This window comes from Amblyomma maculatum, chromosome 9 (genome assembly GCF_055883805.1).
Source record: "Amblyomma maculatum isolate TAMU_Amacu chromosome 9, ASM5588380v1, whole genome shotgun sequence".
In the NCBI taxonomy this organism is placed as follows: Eukaryota; Metazoa; Arthropoda; class Arachnida; order Ixodida; family Ixodidae; genus Amblyomma; species Amblyomma maculatum.
The window spans coordinates 16,148,707-16,167,455 of record NC_139352.1 but is presented as its reverse complement, the minus strand read 5'-3'; the positions used below and the strand labels follow the sequence as shown (position 1 = coordinate 16,167,455).

Here is an 18,749-nt window from a genome sequence, read left to right as displayed (position 1 = left end):
TTCTGTTAAAGAAATACATGCAGACCACCCCTACATTTTGAGAGACGAAATATGCGCGCCTGTTTTTGGCTTACGAAAACTGCGCTATCAAAGGACGGGACGGAGCCAGTTGCGTCGGGTCACGCCATGCTCGTCCGCTCACGGACTCTAGCGATTCCGTCTGTCGTGTCAAAGGAGGGGGGATCTCTTTCGTATTATCGCAGCTTATCATGGTATGGTAATCAGTGTATGTGCGACATACTAGATGCGCAATACCATTAATTGGTGATTAAGCGATAAGGAAATTATTACCTCATGGACGAGGATCCGCTATGGGATCGGCAGATGGGAGACATTATATATATACGTGGTCGTGTAATGCCATTCAACGCGGCGCTAATGAGTCCCATAAATTTTTGTTGCCTATTCTGCGCCAGTCACAGTATTTGTGATCGCTGCTTGAAGAGGCGTTTTAACTGCCCCCTTACCCTTATAGAGTGACCCGAAAATTTACTCCCCAAAAAGTGCGTGCTGTCATGCGCGAAAAGAAACTCCCTGTCCTTTTTCTTTCTGTTCCTTTACAACTGAACACCTTAGCAAGGTAAATGTGGCATTTGGTGAGATGACTCCTATTTGCTGGATAGAAGCGACGCCACCAGCCCATTAGTCACATCTATGCGTTTCGAAGCATCTGCACTGCTTCGAAGTCGCCTCCTCGGAATTTCGATCAACGCGAGGTGGCAGTGCCACCAGCTCAATGAGCCGAAGGGATGCATGGTTGCATGCAGACAAACGTGTAAGGATCTGCAAACACTACCGTTGCATAATGGCACAAAACTCGATGTGAAGGCAACAGCAGCTCATAATTCAATCAATAACACGATATAATGAGGTGTTTGCATGACATTTATTTGCGGGGTGTTCTTAGAAAGGTCACACGGAGAGGATTCGTCTGGTTTCACACGCGGGGTTGGTGACCTCAATGCGACCTTGATAGGAAGCCTATGGTGGTATGCAGCCACAGTATGCAGTTACAAAGTGGTATAACTTAGTACAACAGAATTTTTATCTCCTTGTTTCATCTTCAGTGTGGAGAGTGATCCTTGCCTCACTTCTTGACAGCTGTTTCGAATGACTCAGGCACATGGCACACTGTAATATATTCTTCTGTCTAAGTTGGGACCCTATTTGCCCTGAATTGGGCACGTCTTATTTTTTGCTCGAAATTGTTACTCCTGATATCGTTAATATAGGCAGAAAGGTCGGTGTGATATAAATCGTTTTCGAGCTAATCTGCATCAAAAGGATGCTGAAAAGTTTAAAGTGGCTTATCACTATCGCTGGTGACGACATGGTATAAATAGCGTCACCAGTGATTACTGATAACCCGCTTTCAACTTATCAGCATTCTTTCGATGCAGTAGCTTAAGAAAGATTAATGTCACACAGGTTTTTCTGCCTTTCTGGCGATTAAACCTTTCTCTTGTAATCGATACACTATCGGAATGAAGTAAGCCTGTATTTACTACTTGGTACGAATGTGTCACATTTACACCCAGTCTGTGCACTGCCGATTCATCGTCCACTTAAGATAAGCCTTCACCATTAGACAGTCTTCCAAGCGCACCACATGGCTCCAATGCCAGCCGAAAAATATGTCTTCGCTGAGAGAAGGCGAAACGGCTCTAGCGATACCTCTCTATCCCCCCCCCCCCTTTCCCCTCCCTCGCCTTCCCCAGAACAAAATATTCACAGCATATTTCATAGTCCTAGGTTTCCATTTGTACTCGTGCCTTCTTCGCAGCATATAATAAATATTCACAATTAGCAACATCTGTCATATTGCTGATTAGGTGTTCACACTAGAGAGCCAGGTGACATCAAAGGTTTGAGGCATGAAAGGTCTATTTTTGTTGAAACTAGAAGGAAGTGTAGGAGAATAAATAATGGGATAGGCCACAGAGAAAATGACTGCAGAGAGATAGAGCGTGGGAGTACAAAACCTTATCAGTGATAACATGGCTCAAACGAAAAGAATGGCCCCGCCTTATGGAATGGAACCTCTGGCATCTTTTCTTTCACCAGCCCATTTCCTTCCCATCGCATGGCTTCTCACTGATTTCTAATCTCCTTTTATTTTTCTATGCCATCTAGATAGAGCCCAATCCCCCACAGTCTCAGACGTCACTGTCTGGCGAATCTCTTGCCTCCTCGCCTCCTGTCTGCGCATGATATAAAGTGTCAGCGGTGTCAGTGATCACGACACCAGTCACCAACACGTGCTCTTTCAATCTCCCCATTCACTACCCGCTGTCTTCATCTCCTACTCCGGGTAAGCGAGTGTCGAGGTTTCATCAAGTACGCCGAATCCACGTCGCTGTGTGCGATCCTAGCACGTCTTTCGTGGACTTTGTGGTGGAGTCCCCGCACAGGCTTTTCGGCTATCCACGCACGGCGCCTGTGAAAAAGTACTTTGAAAGAATGGCGTTTTGGGCTCAAAGCTCCTCTTTGCCGAGTCGCGACTTCGACGAATACCGCTCGCCATTTTCCGTGGATCTGTTCATGGAGGCACGGGTGTGCTTCCTGTGCCGGGAGGTGCTTCCGTTCCAGTGGATGATCCCGTGCGGCCACGTCGTTTGCCGCGAGTGCCTGCACGCTCTCATCGAAAAGGCCAAAGGCAAGGTGGGTGCAAGGGGTGTGGGAACCTGCCCCGAAGACCGAATCAAGTTCACCATGCACGACGTCATGAGTCTGGAGTTCAACGCCCAGCATCTGCAGAATATGCTCGCGGGCTGCCCCCATGGAGACCGCTGCAGCAGGAACATCAGCAATCTCCGGTACACAGAGGAGCCGAATCGCAGGAGGCACTGTTCCTACTGTCCCATGAGGTGCCTACCGTGCCGATGGAATGACTTTAGCACCACAAATATCACACAGCGGCATCACAGCTCCACCGGACTCCAACATGCGATTTGCGCATCCCGGTATGTTGAGAATGCAGCAAGCGACAGCAGTGCCCCCGTTCAGCCGTCGCTGCCCGAAGCAGCTGATAATAAGACTGCGGAGGAAACGTTATGTTCTTCCGAAGTGCTCCTCGCCGACGTTATTGGGCATAGCGAAAAACAAGAGGATGCTAGAATCATGGAAAATAGTGTGTCCCATGCGACTACAGAGCAAGACCTTGCGGAACGCAATCTGGCCGACACTTCTTCAAGCCCTGAAAAATCCGCTTGCGGAATTGGTCACACCTTGAAGGAACCGCCTGACGGTGAGCTGCAGCATCACTCATCTGGCGCTTCCTCTGCCAGTGACGATCAGTGTGCAACCATATCTGCGCCCATCTTTGAGCCCACCTTCGTCGACATCGGAAAGGCGACCACAGAAGAGACACCTTAGCTTCAGCCCTCGTGAATTCTCGCAAACTATAGCAGCAGTTTTTCTGATCTCCGTTGATGTGCAATTGCGGGCCTCTGCCTGAATATTTTCCTTATTCTGTGGATTAAGCATTAAATTCTCTCGCTTCGTTTTAATTTTGATACACTGTATTTTTATTACTCATTTTCAGTAAATATGAAGTTGTGTTTTATTTGTATTCATTTCACATTTCATTTAGTTTCAAGTGTCTTGCATTTCTCGATGGCTATTATTGCTTTCATATTAGTTCACTTTTTTTGTTCCTTATTCTGGCAACTTTTTGAATACCTTATTGAGACTGAATTGAAATAAACGTTCTCTTTAATCGCGAAGTATATTTTTTCGCTACCTCTTTCATATGGCAAGGCGAATAACTGCGTCCCCGCTTCGCTCCATTGCCTATGAAATGGTCATCATTATCTTGTTTTGTTGCCAAAGGGGAAGTGAAGGAAATGAGAATGCTTCGTCTGCCATGGCCAAGAAATTTAATCTTGCCCAGCCACTGCTCCCAGCCGAGCTCCTGCTCCTCCCCAAATGTTTTTTTTTTTTTTTTTTTTTTTTAATAGGGCTACACTATCGGTTAAGCGGATACGGTAGGGTGCAGATGCGCCGAATGCTACGCTAAAAGGGTGATTGACATGGCTAGGCATAGTTGACGTCCCATTATAGTTCTGGGCCTACAATAAAGTTGAACTCGAAAATGTTAGCTTTTGTGGTGAAGTAATCAACGTTGAAATTTTCCAATAATCCTCTGTTAGTACTGGGTAACGAAGGGGCCTGTCTTAATCGCGCACAATGGTTCTATAGCCGCCGAACTAAACATTCCAACGTTTGAATGCACCTTGTATTTAGCAGCGGAAGTCTTGATACTTGTTATGGAGCCATAAATTTTGCTCTAGAATGGGCGCCTATTGTTATAATCTCATATAAACGACGTTCCTTAGTGGTTAGCAAAAACACAGTATAGGTTATGGGGTATTTACGCGGAATGGCACTTATTTTACGGCTGATAAAGCTTTTTTCCGAGCTATGGATGCTGTTTGCCAATAAATATTGGACACGATTTTAGGCTCACAGTTAACGACGGAAATATGCCTTCAACTAATGTCGCGCTTTGGACACTTATTTGTGTGCCTTACCGACGGAAGAACTTATGTTAACATTCAGTGAAAAAAAAAAAAAAAGGAAAATTTTTACAAATGTTTTAAGATGCCACGATGCTACAACAAAAATGAATAGATAACAGTGCCTACCGGAATATAGTTAAGAGAATGACGTTAATAATAATGATGAAAATATACCAGACGCTGTCATGATACCAAAGCTATTAAAAAGCCAATTGACACGTTGTTCTAAAACGGCAATGAGTGGCATTATTGGGTAATTAATATTGGATAGAAAGATAACAAAGAGAGGTTTCAAACTTTAGTCCAGAGATTACGCGATTAAAACAGCTCATCACAGCGATCCTCACCTGCAAGCGAAGTGACGAACTAAAAGAGAACTCGGATGTTAGGCGTTCTGACAAAAAAAAAAAAAAAAAAGGCGGTCTCGACGGCGGCTTATACGACAGATGCAGCTTCATTAAATAGCTTCTGTAGAGCGGCAGCCATTTTCAATAGCGCTTGCTTCCGGACTTTCGGTAGACTCGAGCGCCTTGCCTCCAGAAGAGCCTTTCTGTAGCGTCCCAAGGGAGTTCTACGATCGTCAGAGCGGAACAGAAAGCTTGCTTGAGTCTCACTGGTTGCCATAGCAATTATGACGCTTGTCGTTATCAGGTGCGGCATGCACGACAGGCAGCCCTGTGGCGTCAGCCTTTCTACCTATTAGACTCTAGCGTGTCGCTAACAAACCTCCGAGTAGTGCTAGATTAAAACTTTTTCGTATAAAAATTGTGCTGCAAGCTTTCTCTGCACAGTCTTCGCAGTGGTGTCATACCATTTCGGTTCTTATTTAGCATACAACTGCTAGATAAGCTGGAGGCTAGTTTGCGATAGGATCCAAACCGACGACATATTGATCTACAATTGTATCAACGGGACTTGTCGGTATAGTTGGTTCACGATTGTAACAAAAGAAAGCTGTGCTAACGATACAAGGACGAATAAGAGATGAGACGCAAATAAACGCTCACTAACATTCTTTGTTATTAGCGCAAAAAGAAACTTAATAGGAAAACCAGACAAGCGGATGACAAAACACGTGCTTCTTCAACAGTGATGTCAAGATCGAAGCGGCAACAGCAACTCGTGAAACTTGTTTCAGGGATGGCTGAACCACTATAAGCTTTAAATAATTATTTAACGCTGTAGCTTCCAGGACTGCGCTTTGTGTAATAAAATATGTTTCTTTTGATTACTTTCCATGGTTTTGAAGCAGATACTGCTCAGCATACAAGGTCTCATCTAAGCCAAAGTTCTGCTTTAATTGGAACGCGGACAGTGAACTGCGCAGTGACGTCAAAATTAGAACAGCCTGTCTCTTACACCATATGTGGTTAACAAAAATAGAGTCACATCTAATTTCCTTTCTTTATCTTATTAGCATAGAAATGTACCCAAAACGCTCTTCCTTGCAAACGCAACGTTTCTATTGCATCTATTTGGCAGTGCCTTCAATGTTCTGCTCTTGAAATACCTAGAAAGCATCAATTCATCGTCACTCATTATTCATTGCTTACCGCTTACGAACAAAAGAGCTCGAAGTACATCCCCACAACGCAATCTATCTAGCTCAAGATAAAATCATAATTTCAGTTCTCTGTACGTACCAGTATATCGTGCACGTGCTTGGCGATGCAAGCAAGAACAAAAGACGTTAAACAGTGGCGTCAATATCTGCACAATGATTACATGCATATGCACATTCTAGAGATTAAAAGCAAATAGACCTCTCCTGGCCTACGTCACGAATGACGTATCGGGAGGGGCGAATGGGGCGGTCGCCATATGGCTTGGCCCGGTGGGCAAAACATTCCGCTGCCGGTGGCGGGGTGCGGAGGATTTCGTGTCGTCTGGGGACAACTAGCTGTGTTTTTTCAATACCGTCAAGCTCTCGCGTGGTGTGACGCGATGTTGGATCGAAGATGACCAACAGCACGTGTTTTTTTTTTTCGCTCTAGAAATGGCCCAAATATGTTTTTCAGCTCTGCAAAGAGCGCAGCGATAAACGTCATGCGCTGACAGGCCTCGATATTGTTCCTGACAGTAAGTACATTTTTTTTTTGTGGTATACTCGAGCGCTCGCGTAATTCTGGGAAAACGAACAAGCACTTATTATTTTGCTTTGCTGTTATTCCGAACGATTCCTGCTGAATGCTTACCGACTGCGTCGCGCTCTAAAAGGTCCGGTTGGCATACGATCAATTGCAGCACTTTTAGATTCTTGCTCGGCATTGAATTTATTCCAGTTCAGCAGGCCATGTTGAAGGAGCTAGCTCTCACAAGACGGCTCTCGCATCCCCTGACGGAATCGTTATATAGCGCGTTCAAGGACTATCGCGTCCCAAGCGAAAAGCGGTTTTACTGGAATCACTTATGAATGTTTGTACGCCTTGTATGAATATTATTATGTGGTACAGATTGCGCTTTCTTACTTTCCATACGGCGGGACTCATGCGCGTGGTATTGCTAGCTTCCTTGTAACACAGTTTAGGTTATTGAATTACACGACTGGGTGGAAATATTTTTTATTTGTCTGGCCGAACATAACACAAACTAAAAATGCCTGTACTTGGGAGGGAAATCATCCAGTGAAGCACGAAGCTCTCGCGTGCGCTGCTGTTTTCGCTCACATCTTCCCACGCTTCGTGGGGCTCACCAGTCGCTTTTGTGACAGGTACCAGTGGCCGGGTGAATAAACCAACGGTGGAAGCTAGCAAAAAACGACTAGAAGATTGGTAGCTTAAAAGCAGAGAAGTGACATTATGTTAGTAATGTAGAAACAAAAATTCAATAAATAGAATGATGATATAGTAACCAATCTAAAACAATAATTAAGATATAGGGAAAAAAATTAGCATGATAGCTACTGCTACCATCCCGTTTCAAAGGGGACGCTCATATATTCCATCCATCCATCCATGTGAAAAATAAATAAGTAAATAATATTGATGCCTGTAATATGCCTGCATTTACCCGTTTTCCAGCGTGCTTAAGTCCTATGAGTTTCGAGCGTTTGGTAGGACTTCAGGTCGTCCGCAACCGCCCATGTCAGTTCATGGAACAAAAATATTTGCCTGCATGCTTTTAGAGACTGTCATCTTTTTCAAGGGAAAATTGTTAATGAATACCTGTACTAAGGAGTGCTGCATATGGTGCCAGATCTGAATATGGCTAACGCACGATTTGAAGCAAAAAGTGCACAGCAGCGGGCAGCTTCCCGCCACTCCTTGCAGCAGGGAGACCCGGCTGAAAAGGACGCTTTTGCCCACCAAGCTGGTTTTCCTTAGGCGCGCCCCCGTCTTCACAAGCCTCGCACACGTCACATCGTTTGCAAACAGGGAGAGGTCTATTAGCGCATTTCAGGGAAGTTAACTAAAGTTTCTTACAATATGAAAGTGCTCGGAAAGGGAATGACGAGAGAGAAAGAGAGAGATTTCTATGGGATAAACGTTTTCGGCCGGGAACCAGCCTGCCTGCGCAGGCGCATACAAAATAGCTCTTCAAGAGAAATATTGGAAGCCTTGCTCGTTTCCGCTTGGGTGAATTGTGAGTAAGCGATAACTCAGGGTCATTGCCTCTGAAAGATTTGCTGTTCACGAGAAAATTTAGCTCTTCTATACTTCTCACGATATATCTGCAGCACTGCGAAAGGCAGAGGAACCCTTGCATTTGTGCTCATAAGTGCCTCTCGCCTCTGTCCACTGTAATAGAGAATTGTGCTCCTACTGTCACTTCCGCCAATTTGGGGGACCATAGGTGTGTAGGCGCACAATTGCCTATTGTAGAGCGCGTGATCCTGATTGGACGGGAGTGCCTGTGCCTTTCCTAGTACTGCAAACATCTTGTGAGACGAAGTATAGTGAAGCTCACATGTGTCATCAACGTTTTGATTAAGTGTTGTTAGTCGTGAAGATTATTTTAACTTTGGCGATTGTATGCGCTAGTTACTACTCTATCCGTCTGACCAGGCTGACTTGTTAAGGCTAAAAAAAAAAAATGAGAATAAACCAAACCGCAAGAAGCGTTTGTCGAAAAACAAGCGGAAGATCACGAACTCTGAAAGTAACATTCAGTGACAGTGGGCACAGCATTCCAGCGCAGATTCGTCTTATCCAAAAATCTAATCTGCAGTCACGCAGACGCGAGTATGGGTGGGAGGTCACTTGATAAATGATTTCTACAAGCCAGATATGTCGTCTATTGTCTGTTCCTTCAAGACGAGATAACAGTTTTGTGCACCAAGGCACAAAACACACTGTGCTGGAAAAACATAAAGACCACGCACGTGTCTCTCCTAACACACTGGGAAGGTTGGGGCGCGCAATCGCAAAGCACCCTTCCACAGAATTTCTTTAACCTGCGAGGGAGTGGAGGGGTGCAGGTGCACTGAGACCCCCCCCCCCCCCCCTTTTGTTTGTTCCCATCCTAGCCCAAAACTGGTTACAAACAGCGACCCTGCTTCTAAACTGAAAAGCCTCCCGCTTTCAGATACCCGCCCTGTGTACACACACTCGTGTCTTCCGCTTTTTATCTGCTTCGGTCGCCTGAATCACTGCCCGTGTTTCCGGGAATCTCTGTAGCAAACAATCACCCCCTCATCCCCTTACAGTAAGCCAAGCAATCGCAGGAACAGGAAGCAAGGAGAGCGTCGTCGTTTTCCCCTAGTGAATTCCCTGCTGCGCAGTGGTGGAAGCAAGTAGCCGTCGTGTAGTTCTCCCGGCGATCGACGAAGCTGCTTCACAGTACGTGCGCTGATCGAGCAGGAACATCGTTGCCAAGCCTGAACAGTTATGGAAGAGAAACGCGTCGTCCTTACTCACAGGACCCATACCAGCAGCCCGAAAAAGATGGGTTGCAGGAACGACCGTCATCTTCGTACTTTTCAACGACGTTCCGCATTCATGCCGTACGAGCGCAGGGATCACAGCGGGGAGAAGAGATCGCCAGGGACGCGCAGCTCCTCGCACATGCCCAGTGGCGTCGACTCCTGCCTCGACCAGGAGTGGGGCAAATTTCCAAAAGCTGGGCTCGGCTTCTTGTTGTGCGCATCGTGCGGGACGTTCTCAGCCACCCCCAAATTTCTCCCGTGTGGCCACACCATGTGCTGTCGTTGTGTGAACGCGGTCGTGAATTCGTCAAAGTGCGCTGCTGATGGGTCGGCGGACGCCTGCATGTTGTGTCCAAAAGACGGAGCGCCTTTTTTAATGAAAAAGGTTCAAAGCGTGCATAACCCTTGCGAGTTGGTGCAGAACTTTCGTGCCTTCTATTTGAGCACATTTTACGGCGGCATATGCCAAGACGAGCTCCGGAATATGCAGGGGTACTTCGATAGCCTTTGCAGCTGTCAATCCTTAGACACCGCCAAGGATAGTCGTTTTTGTCCCCAAGCACGAAAACGCGCTGTGTACATTCCGCGGGATGCTAATCGTCGTCCTGCTTCCGGGCAAGTATCAGACTCCGTAGAGGAGCTTAGCCACCTGCTTTCTAGCCTTAAACCACTTGATTCCGACGAATCCAGAAGTGCTCAGGAATCTGGAAATCAAGATTGAACATTTTCGCCTGTGTCTCTGTACCTTGCTATATTCAGGTTACCCCGTGTCTTTGTCTTTGTGTTCATATGTGCTATCTTCTAGCTATCTCTTGTAATCCGTATTTTCTACCTCTTACATAGATTGTAACTGTACTAGGAATAAAAATTGGCCAGCGGCCAGACTTTATTTCTGACTCCAGAGATTATTTGTAACTGCATTAATTGTGAAACTTTCTTTCTGTCTCCTTTCTCACTATTGGCTATGCTATTATCTTACCGCCTTCGCGTCAACCCCATCATTGTAATAATAATAATAATAAAAAAAAATGGCCAACTACCACGAATTATCCCGGAACGAGTGTATTTTGGGAGGCTTACAGGTCGCGGAAATGGATATTAAAAAATAATAGTAACGTGTTGTTTGTAAGCCATGTCCCTGCGCCATTCAGCGCTGAGTCAGGTTATGAATTGTTTTGTTTTCTACTGATCTAAGAAATTTTTGTATTCGGAATAATTTAGCAAACACGGGCTAACCTTGAACAGAAGTGGTCTTTAGTCGATTTCGGTAGAGGGGAAACCGCAGGGATCCCTTATACATTTACGTGCGCTCTACGCCAATATCATTTTTTTTTTATTCAGGAGGGTGGTAAGTAATCTGACTTACCAATATTGGAAGAAATATTTAGCCATTTGTTTGATCTAGCTCGGGACGTTTTCTTTTATTTTGCATTGATGAAGTGTTTTTATCTGTTTATCGCTTGTGTATTCCGTGGTGCTGTCTAGATGATGCCTTATATATGGAGCTGCGGACTAGTGAAGCCGCCAAATGGCAGATTTAATTTCGTAGCCCTTCATCTGTAGCACAAAAAAGAATGATAACTGCGTGCTTATTTTGAGCCAGCGTGGCCTCTTGTTCTCAGATTAACAGCTGCTGTTATATCGACCGCGAAATAAACGTGTTCCTTCGTCTTCCCAGAGTTCTCCACCTCTAGATGCTAGCACCGCACACAATTATTGTGCAGCAGTTTGTTGCGTCCATGAGGCGAGAGTGGTCGTTTCCTGGAAAAGCACGTAGTAAATTTCAGGTCTTGTCCAAGACGGTGACGCGAAGGACGACAAAAATGGAAGACGCACTTCTTGATGAGGTAAACGAAGAGATGATTGAAGTTATATATATATATACTTTGCAATATAGTACATCAAGATTCGGCAACATGGATCTGACTAGCCTGGCCTAGCCGAAGCTAATGAGTTAAGCCATTGCACACAAACTTCGATTGGGCCCTGAGCCCACATTTGAACAATAACAAATTGCAGCAAGCGTGACCACAATTGGTTGCCTGTTGCTTACCACACTCCTCCCGACTTTCCTAGAACGAACATTTCTTTCGCGAGACACATATGCAAGCAAAGAGCAGCAAAAGTCAAAGCATTCAAATGGCAGTGACCCCAGCAAGGATATTAGCCTGCTGAATCCGGGTCTCAGCCAGGCCCCTCTCTTACAGAGAGAGGAAATAGCCGAATTCCGACCCTTTCAACGCTTCCCTTCGTAAACTCGTGTCACCTACGCGTTGGCACTGTGCACCTGGTCGCCCCAACGCCATGGTTGACGATACTAATTTGGCATTGTCGTTTCTCTGTATTCGATAAGTCACCGTCACAGGCCTTCATTCGTGCTCTTTTTTTTTTTTTTTTTTTTTCTGGAACGACCCCGTCCAAGCAGGTGCATCTCCCTTTTGCCATACGCGGGCTTTGTTGTTGCAACCTCGACTCACAGTTGTTAGACACTGTTCGCCTGCCATTCCAATAGCCTGCATAGATGCTATCCACCTGGCACTAATGCTGACGCTTGAGTGTGCCCACCGCGTTTCCGCGTACCAACACCGACCCTTACACACGTGTAGTGAAGTCCTCCCCACATGTTCCAATGGCATTCCGGCGAAAACTGCGGCCGAGAAGGCTTCACGCATACGTAGCAGGGCTACTTGGAAAAAAAGGTTCCATGGTACAAGCATATATATATATATATATATATATATATATATATATATATATATATATATATATATATATATATGCAGATCAGTTAAGGGGAAATGAGGGTACTCGTTATAATACATGAAGGAAAGAAGCCAACAGTCGGCGAGGCCAAGGAAAGCGTTGGGGATGATACTTTGTCTTTTTTTTTTCTAATGTTTACTTGGATAATCACAGAAATTAGTAATGTAATCTGTTTAGCGGAAATATAATTAAACACAAAGTAGAAGAAAAAACAACGTGCCGATGGTGGGAACCGAACCCACGACCCACCATCGACACGTTGTTTTTTCTTCTACTTTGTGTTTAATTATATTGTCGGCTTCTTTCCTTCACACACACATATATATATATATATATATATATATATATATATGAGAGAGAGAGAGAGGCAACGATGTTGATTTCGCAAGTTGTGACCCACCAGACCCACCAGTGACAAATATATATATATTTTTTCCTCGAGATACTGGTGCCTTAGCAAAAACCACTTTACCATGGCGGCTCGGCCCGTCGTTGGGACGGAAGTTGTGTGCAGTGCAAAGTACTTCTATAGCAAGTCTCATGTCATGCGCAAATCCGGCGAGCAGCATTCCTTCAAAGCCGGGAGAGGTGGAGCGGTTCAAAGGGGGTGAGACTGGCACCTATGAGGAACTGGCTTCCCAGAGTTGACAGCAACACAAGGCAGAGAGAGGCCTGCAGGAAATTGAGGCGTCTATTATCAATTGCCACAATAGACGTCTCCTGCACTGCACCCAAGTTTTGCCCCAAAAAAGGCATGGCCGCCATGGTGAATGGGTTTTTCCTATGCAGAGAAGCTGGCATCTAGAGTTTTGCAAACCGTCTATGGATTATGGCTGTATGCTCCATAAAGTTCAGTAAAAGCAATTTATCGTTCATCTGTAGGAAGTTGATTGCAAACAATGCATTCATTTAATTGGACAGGAAACAGACGCTCTCAATTTCTCAAATAATGGGTATGCCGTGAAGTGGTCGACAATCAATTACATATGCTGCCATCACGGATGGTTCGCAACTTACGTCAGTCTGTCTACTCATAGCAACAATACGCACTGGAAACTGTCATTGCTTTAGTCGCAGTTCATCAAATGCGAACATTGGTACCGCTCTGAGTTTAAAGCGGCAAGGAATTAAGAACAGGACCTACGCATTAACTCAGAAATAAAAAGACGGCTGCGCCATTGTACTGCCAATAAGGGGTGTTTCTTCATTGACCAGGTTTTATCACGATGCACCTGCAAGTGTTTGCCGCTAATTGTAGGTGTTTGTGTCCACCGAAGAAGTTAGGTAGATACTCCTAAGACTGTTCTCTATACTCACAGTCATGAATTTTTTTACAGAAACCTGAGATGATTGATGCGTCAAACCTGGGAAGTTTGAGATGGAAAGATTCCGGTGCAATAAAATCGCTAGTTATCTCGCCAGCTGCTGCGCGTTGAAATCGAAACAAGTGCGCATGTGTACGTGTCTTTCTATGTATGCTGGTACCCCATTTGTTCTAATTCCAAAATAGTTGAAGCCCAATGACACTTTGCGTAACATATTACGGCAGACTTACCAGCTGTTCGTTTCGTTTCTTTTTAAGGTGAAATACGCTTGGCAGACGAAGGAACGCGTTTATTTGACGGTCGAAATAGCTGCAACTTTTGATTTGGGACAGGAGGCCACGCTGAACTACATGGTCAAGCGCATAAGCACTGTATTCGACATAAATGACCAGGAAAACGTCGGGTCGAAATATCACACGTGTATTTGCGGTAGGCACGCTGGGACAAAGCACACGAGCGCTCACTGCTGGAGCATTTGAACACTGCAAGCGTGTACGCTGGCGACATGTACCCCGAGGCGACACTCGCTGGTGGGAGTCTTCGCTGGAGAAAGTGGCGGGCAGAGCACTGGGTTGAGAATGAAGAAGAGATTAAAAAAAAAGAAAGAATGGAGAAAAGAAAGAGAGGTTGTCTGGCTACACTGATTAGCAGCGGATTGTACTGTGCCTGGTCTGGCAACAGGTGCTATTTAGTCTGGCAACACTGGCAGTCAAAGCGTGGTCAGTCTAGTAACATTGGCATGGCCGGCCATGTCAGGCGAAAGTGAGGCTGGGGCGGGCAAGGGGCTGTGGGCTAGGAGTCCTCAAACATCGACTCGACGAACGTCTACACAATCATCACATGTATTGATAGCATATCTTCTAGGCTCTTGGAAATGCGCGCAAGGATAATGTCTTAGTAAACTTCGTGCACAAAAACAGTGCGCGTACACCACACCGTGTTCCCAGATTGTGTTCTGCGTCTTCGAGAAGCTTTCGAAAGCCACACACTCGTCTATGCAGTGGGCGTCTGACCGAGAGTAAAATTGCGGAGCCGATTCAACGGTCTTTGCGCAGCCCAAGTAAATGTTCATGGCTGAATAAACCGTGCTCGGATGAAAACAAATCTTTCCTGGATTAGTAGCAGCAAGTCTCTCTAAAACCTCCCACCTCCAGGGGGCTTACAAATAAAGTCCCGGGTATTTTGTTAAGAAGTTATCTTGGTGTTTGTTTTCATTTCCTCGTGTTTTGTTTTATTTATTGACATTGCAGGTTTAGACGCATGTGTCATGGTAGAATCATCACAAACGTCTGTGGTCTACATTTACCAAGTGGTTGTTGTGGTCGCCGTGCGCCCCCGCCAGTGTTCCTGTTCCCTATCGTGAGGACGGACCTGTGGCCACCCCCTTCTGTCCAAATCTATCGAAACCTCGTTCCCTAAACCGTTAACGCTGCTTAGCGACCGCGACCAATGCTTCCATTTTACCTTTTTCTTTTTGCGTGGTTACATCTGAGAGTACCGTCAGTGAGTGTGCCTGATAGTATTCTTTTTTTTGTGGCCATTCCGTTGGCATGACGTGCTTAAAAAAATGATATAAAAGCATGTCCTCTTTTCTGTTCATCTTTTATTCCCCATCCCTCTCAAGCACACCCTGCCCCTTCCAAAAATTATTTGGTAGATTTGGTTATCTCTTTACAGCTGTGAGCTTGACTCAGGAGAAGAAGACATGGTAATGTTCCTCACTGCCTCGCTTGGCGACCGATATTTCTTGTCACTTAGAGGCGCATTTTGTAGTGAAAATACATAGAAAGGCTCGTCAGATACAGGTCTAGCCAGATCTGTTTGCGCATTCATCTTTTGCTCTAGTGCTTTTCTTTATTTTACTTTGACGACCATCTCTGCTTCCTTGCGCGCTGGCAACTTCGCTAGCCAACTATCGCACAAAAATAGTCACCTCTAATTTTCTTTCTTTTTCTTTTCAGAATAGAAATGTACCCAAAGCGCTCTTCCTCCGGAACGCAATGTTTCTATTGCATCTATTTGGCAGTGCCTTCAATGTTCGGCTCTTCAAAGATCAAGAAAGCATCAAATAATCGTCTCTCATCATTCTTGGCTTACCGCTTGGAACAAAACCAGCTCGAAGTTCCTCCCAATCGCAGGCTTTCAGCTCTCTGTGCATAGCAGTACATTGCGCACGTGCTAATACGCCGCGAGCAAAACGAGAACACGATAAAGCGTGGCGTAAGTGGCTGTATAATGATTAAATGTTTAAGTACCTGCTAGGAGCTATATAGTAAGTTTAAAGCAAATCACAGCTTTACCCGGAAGTTAATTCAAAATTCCTACAGTGTGAAAGCGCTCGGAAAGGGAATCACGAGAGAGAGAGTGAGAGAACTCTATGGGACAAACGTTTTCGTTCGGCAACTAGCCTGCCTGAGCAGGCCTTTTCAAGATTGGCCAAAGGGCGCTGCCATATTGGAGACTGGGCTGTGCTCATAACACAGGAAAAAGCTGCGGATTCTCCCCCCACACCTGGTTCTCAGCCCAGTCAAACCGGTTTCTCCAAGGGTCGTGAGAAACCGGTTTGACTGGGCTGAACAACTCTAAAGAGAAATATTGGAAGCCTCGCTCGCTCCCGGTGAAATGTCATTAAGCGATAACGTTGGGCCCACGTGTACACTGTTAACATATCGTCAGAACCTGTTTGTTTACCATACGACCTCAAGTTGGGTACCTATGACGACTATGACGTACTTACCATTCGGTCTGAGTCCCCTAATCCTCACCTGAGGGTGGATCTTGACTACAACACAAATATAAACCGAATTATAAACAAATACCTTTCCTCGTCCGACCAGCAAGACTGATTTGAAGTCCTGGCACATTACGATGTGTTCGATTCTGGTCAAAAAGCCGTTTTTTTTCTGTGCCGCCACATTCACGCATGTTACGTAAGATCAACACTGATGACGCGACTGTGATGAGAGACAGACACCCACCGAGTATCGTCAGCCAAGGCTAGGGTAATCGACGACCAGGTCCAGTACATGTTGAAGAAAAATGTTCGATGGGAGTCTTCAAATTGTTGGGCTGCCCCCGTCATCTTGGTGAAGGAGGGCAACTCACGCAGATTTTATTGGTTATAGTCGGTTAAATGTTGTTACAAAAAAGGACGTTTACCCACATCCGCGTATCGACGATGTCGTAGACTGTCTTCAATCCGCTACTTATTCATCATCTGTAGACCTGCGGTGTAGCTATTGCCTGATCTTGATGCATCTGTCAGACAGAGAAAAGACGGCCTTTGTAACATCTGATTGACTTTATGAATTTAATGTAGTGTCCTTAGGGCTGTGCAATCCACCAGTGACGTTCGAACAATTTATGGACACAATATCCTGTTTGGTTAAAGTAGAAGATTACACATCCTAGATGACGCAATCAATTATGGAAAGACATTTCGGGAGCATAATGAGCGGCTTAGTCTTGTGATGAAGTGTGTTCGAAACGACGGACTAATTTTAAGCTCAAAATATCGCTTCGGTGAGGGTAGACCTTGGTGCTGAGGTTTTTAGTAGATCATTCGGCCCGACGCCGAAAAGATTACTTCTGTGCGCGACTTTCCAAAACCTCAAAACTTAAAACGTTGAAGAAGCTTGCTGTGCTTAAGTTCATATTTCCGCTGTTTAATCTACAGATTGGCCCAAATCACTCATTCGCTCACTTCCCGTCCGCAAAAAGACGATCCGTTTGTTTGATCCCCGGTATCGATTCATCCTTTCGACAACTGAAATTTCCGTTCACCTCGGGTCCTGTTTTACGTCATTTCAATCCCGCTGCTATCACCGATGCTAGCCGCCGGCGAGATGCTCTTCTAGCTCTAAAACGACCCCCAACATGTTATCGTTTACGTAAGCCACACTTTAACGAAAGCCGAATGCAACTGCACATTAACAGAAGTGGAATGTGTCGCCATCGTCTGCTACTAACAATTTCCGACCCTATCTGTATGGCCCCCACTTCAGCGTAATTACTGACCGCCACTCTCTGTGTTGGCTTGGCCTTAGCGAACCTTCAGGTAGACTAGCTCGCTAGACATTGCGTCTAAAAGAAGACGATATTTCTCTGTCCAATGAGAGCAGTCGCCGCCATTCTGACGCCGGCTGTCCCGATTTTTTCTTCTTTGCACGGCAGCCAGATAAGATACTCTAGGTGACTGCCTCGCGCCTGTGGCCGAAACATTGCCAGATTACATAAAGTTCCAGCAATAGCAATGCCAAGACCCCGCTCTGATAGCGTTGTTTGATATGGCGCGCAACTCCACACCTACGCTTCGTTATTTGAGATGAACTTCTCTTCAAAAAGAGCTATTCCGCTGATGGCACCCGTATGCTGCTTGTCGTCCCTGCTTCTCTTTGTGGGACCATCCTACGTGCTTACATGACATCATCTCAGGTCATCTTGGCTTTGCCCGCACTCTTGAGAGAATCTGAAAAAGTTTTTATTGGCTGAAGTTGCACACGACAACAAAGCATTACGTGGAAAGTTGCGCCTCTTTCCAACGTCTGAAGCGAAGCACCACACCACCGAGCTCCCTGCATCGCATTTCGAGAATCTTGCAATTGATTTCATTCCACAGTATTTATTTCACTCAAGAATACATAATTAAGTTCTTACGCTCAATCCGCTCATAACAAACTGTGGTGTCACCACACACGAGCCAACTGTTTGCGGGGAGGTGTAGAAAACAAAAGGAATTTAAACAAAGGCAGCCACATTCAGGTACAACTGCCTTCAGGTTGATTTGTCTCGCAAGCAGCGCGAATCGAAACACAGATATCAGTTTACAGCGACCAGGAACTAGTGACGTGTGCAGCGCGCAGTCACACAGTACTGAGTTCGAAACGTGCAGCACCGTATTTTAGTCTGCCTTCTTTGTCAGGTTCGAGATGACAGCGCGAAACCATTACACTCAGTCGTTCATCACCGTTTGCCTGTCATTCATCTTCATCACATTGAGATCACGGTTTTCAGGAAAGTGACAGCTCGTCAAGAGCACGCCACCACGATAGATGAACACGTCATTCCACGCACTCTTGGAGCGTTTTCCAGTGAGCGGTCAGGAGTTGGTCACTGTTTCTAGCAAAGTGCTGAGCTGTAACCGGGATTACTCCTTTTCCACAATCGCAGACACAGGGCCGTACTTCTCTGAAGGGGAACCATGAACCCTAAGAGGCACTCTGTCTTTGAGCTGGTGATCATTCGTGTCTTGTGATATCGTATTCATCAATGCCCCAT

The 18,749-nt window shown here is 45.5% G+C and overlaps 1 protein-coding gene across 1 annotated transcript in view; it reads right to left on the bottom strand.

Moving 5' to 3' along the window:
• Positions 1-9,477: 9,477 nt before the first annotated feature.
• The window catches only part of LOC146178423 (uncharacterized), a 77,475-nt gene continuing 68,203 nt past the window's right edge, over positions 9,478-18,749 (bottom strand). The window contains exons 20-21 of the mRNA XM_084579966.1: positions 12,768-12,819; positions 9,478-9,752 (exon numbers count right to left, since the gene is read on the bottom strand). Coding sequence (XP_084436092.1) covers positions 9,478-9,752; positions 12,768-12,819 — 327 coding nt within the window. The remainder of the gene's footprint in view (positions 9,753-12,767; positions 12,820-18,749) is intronic.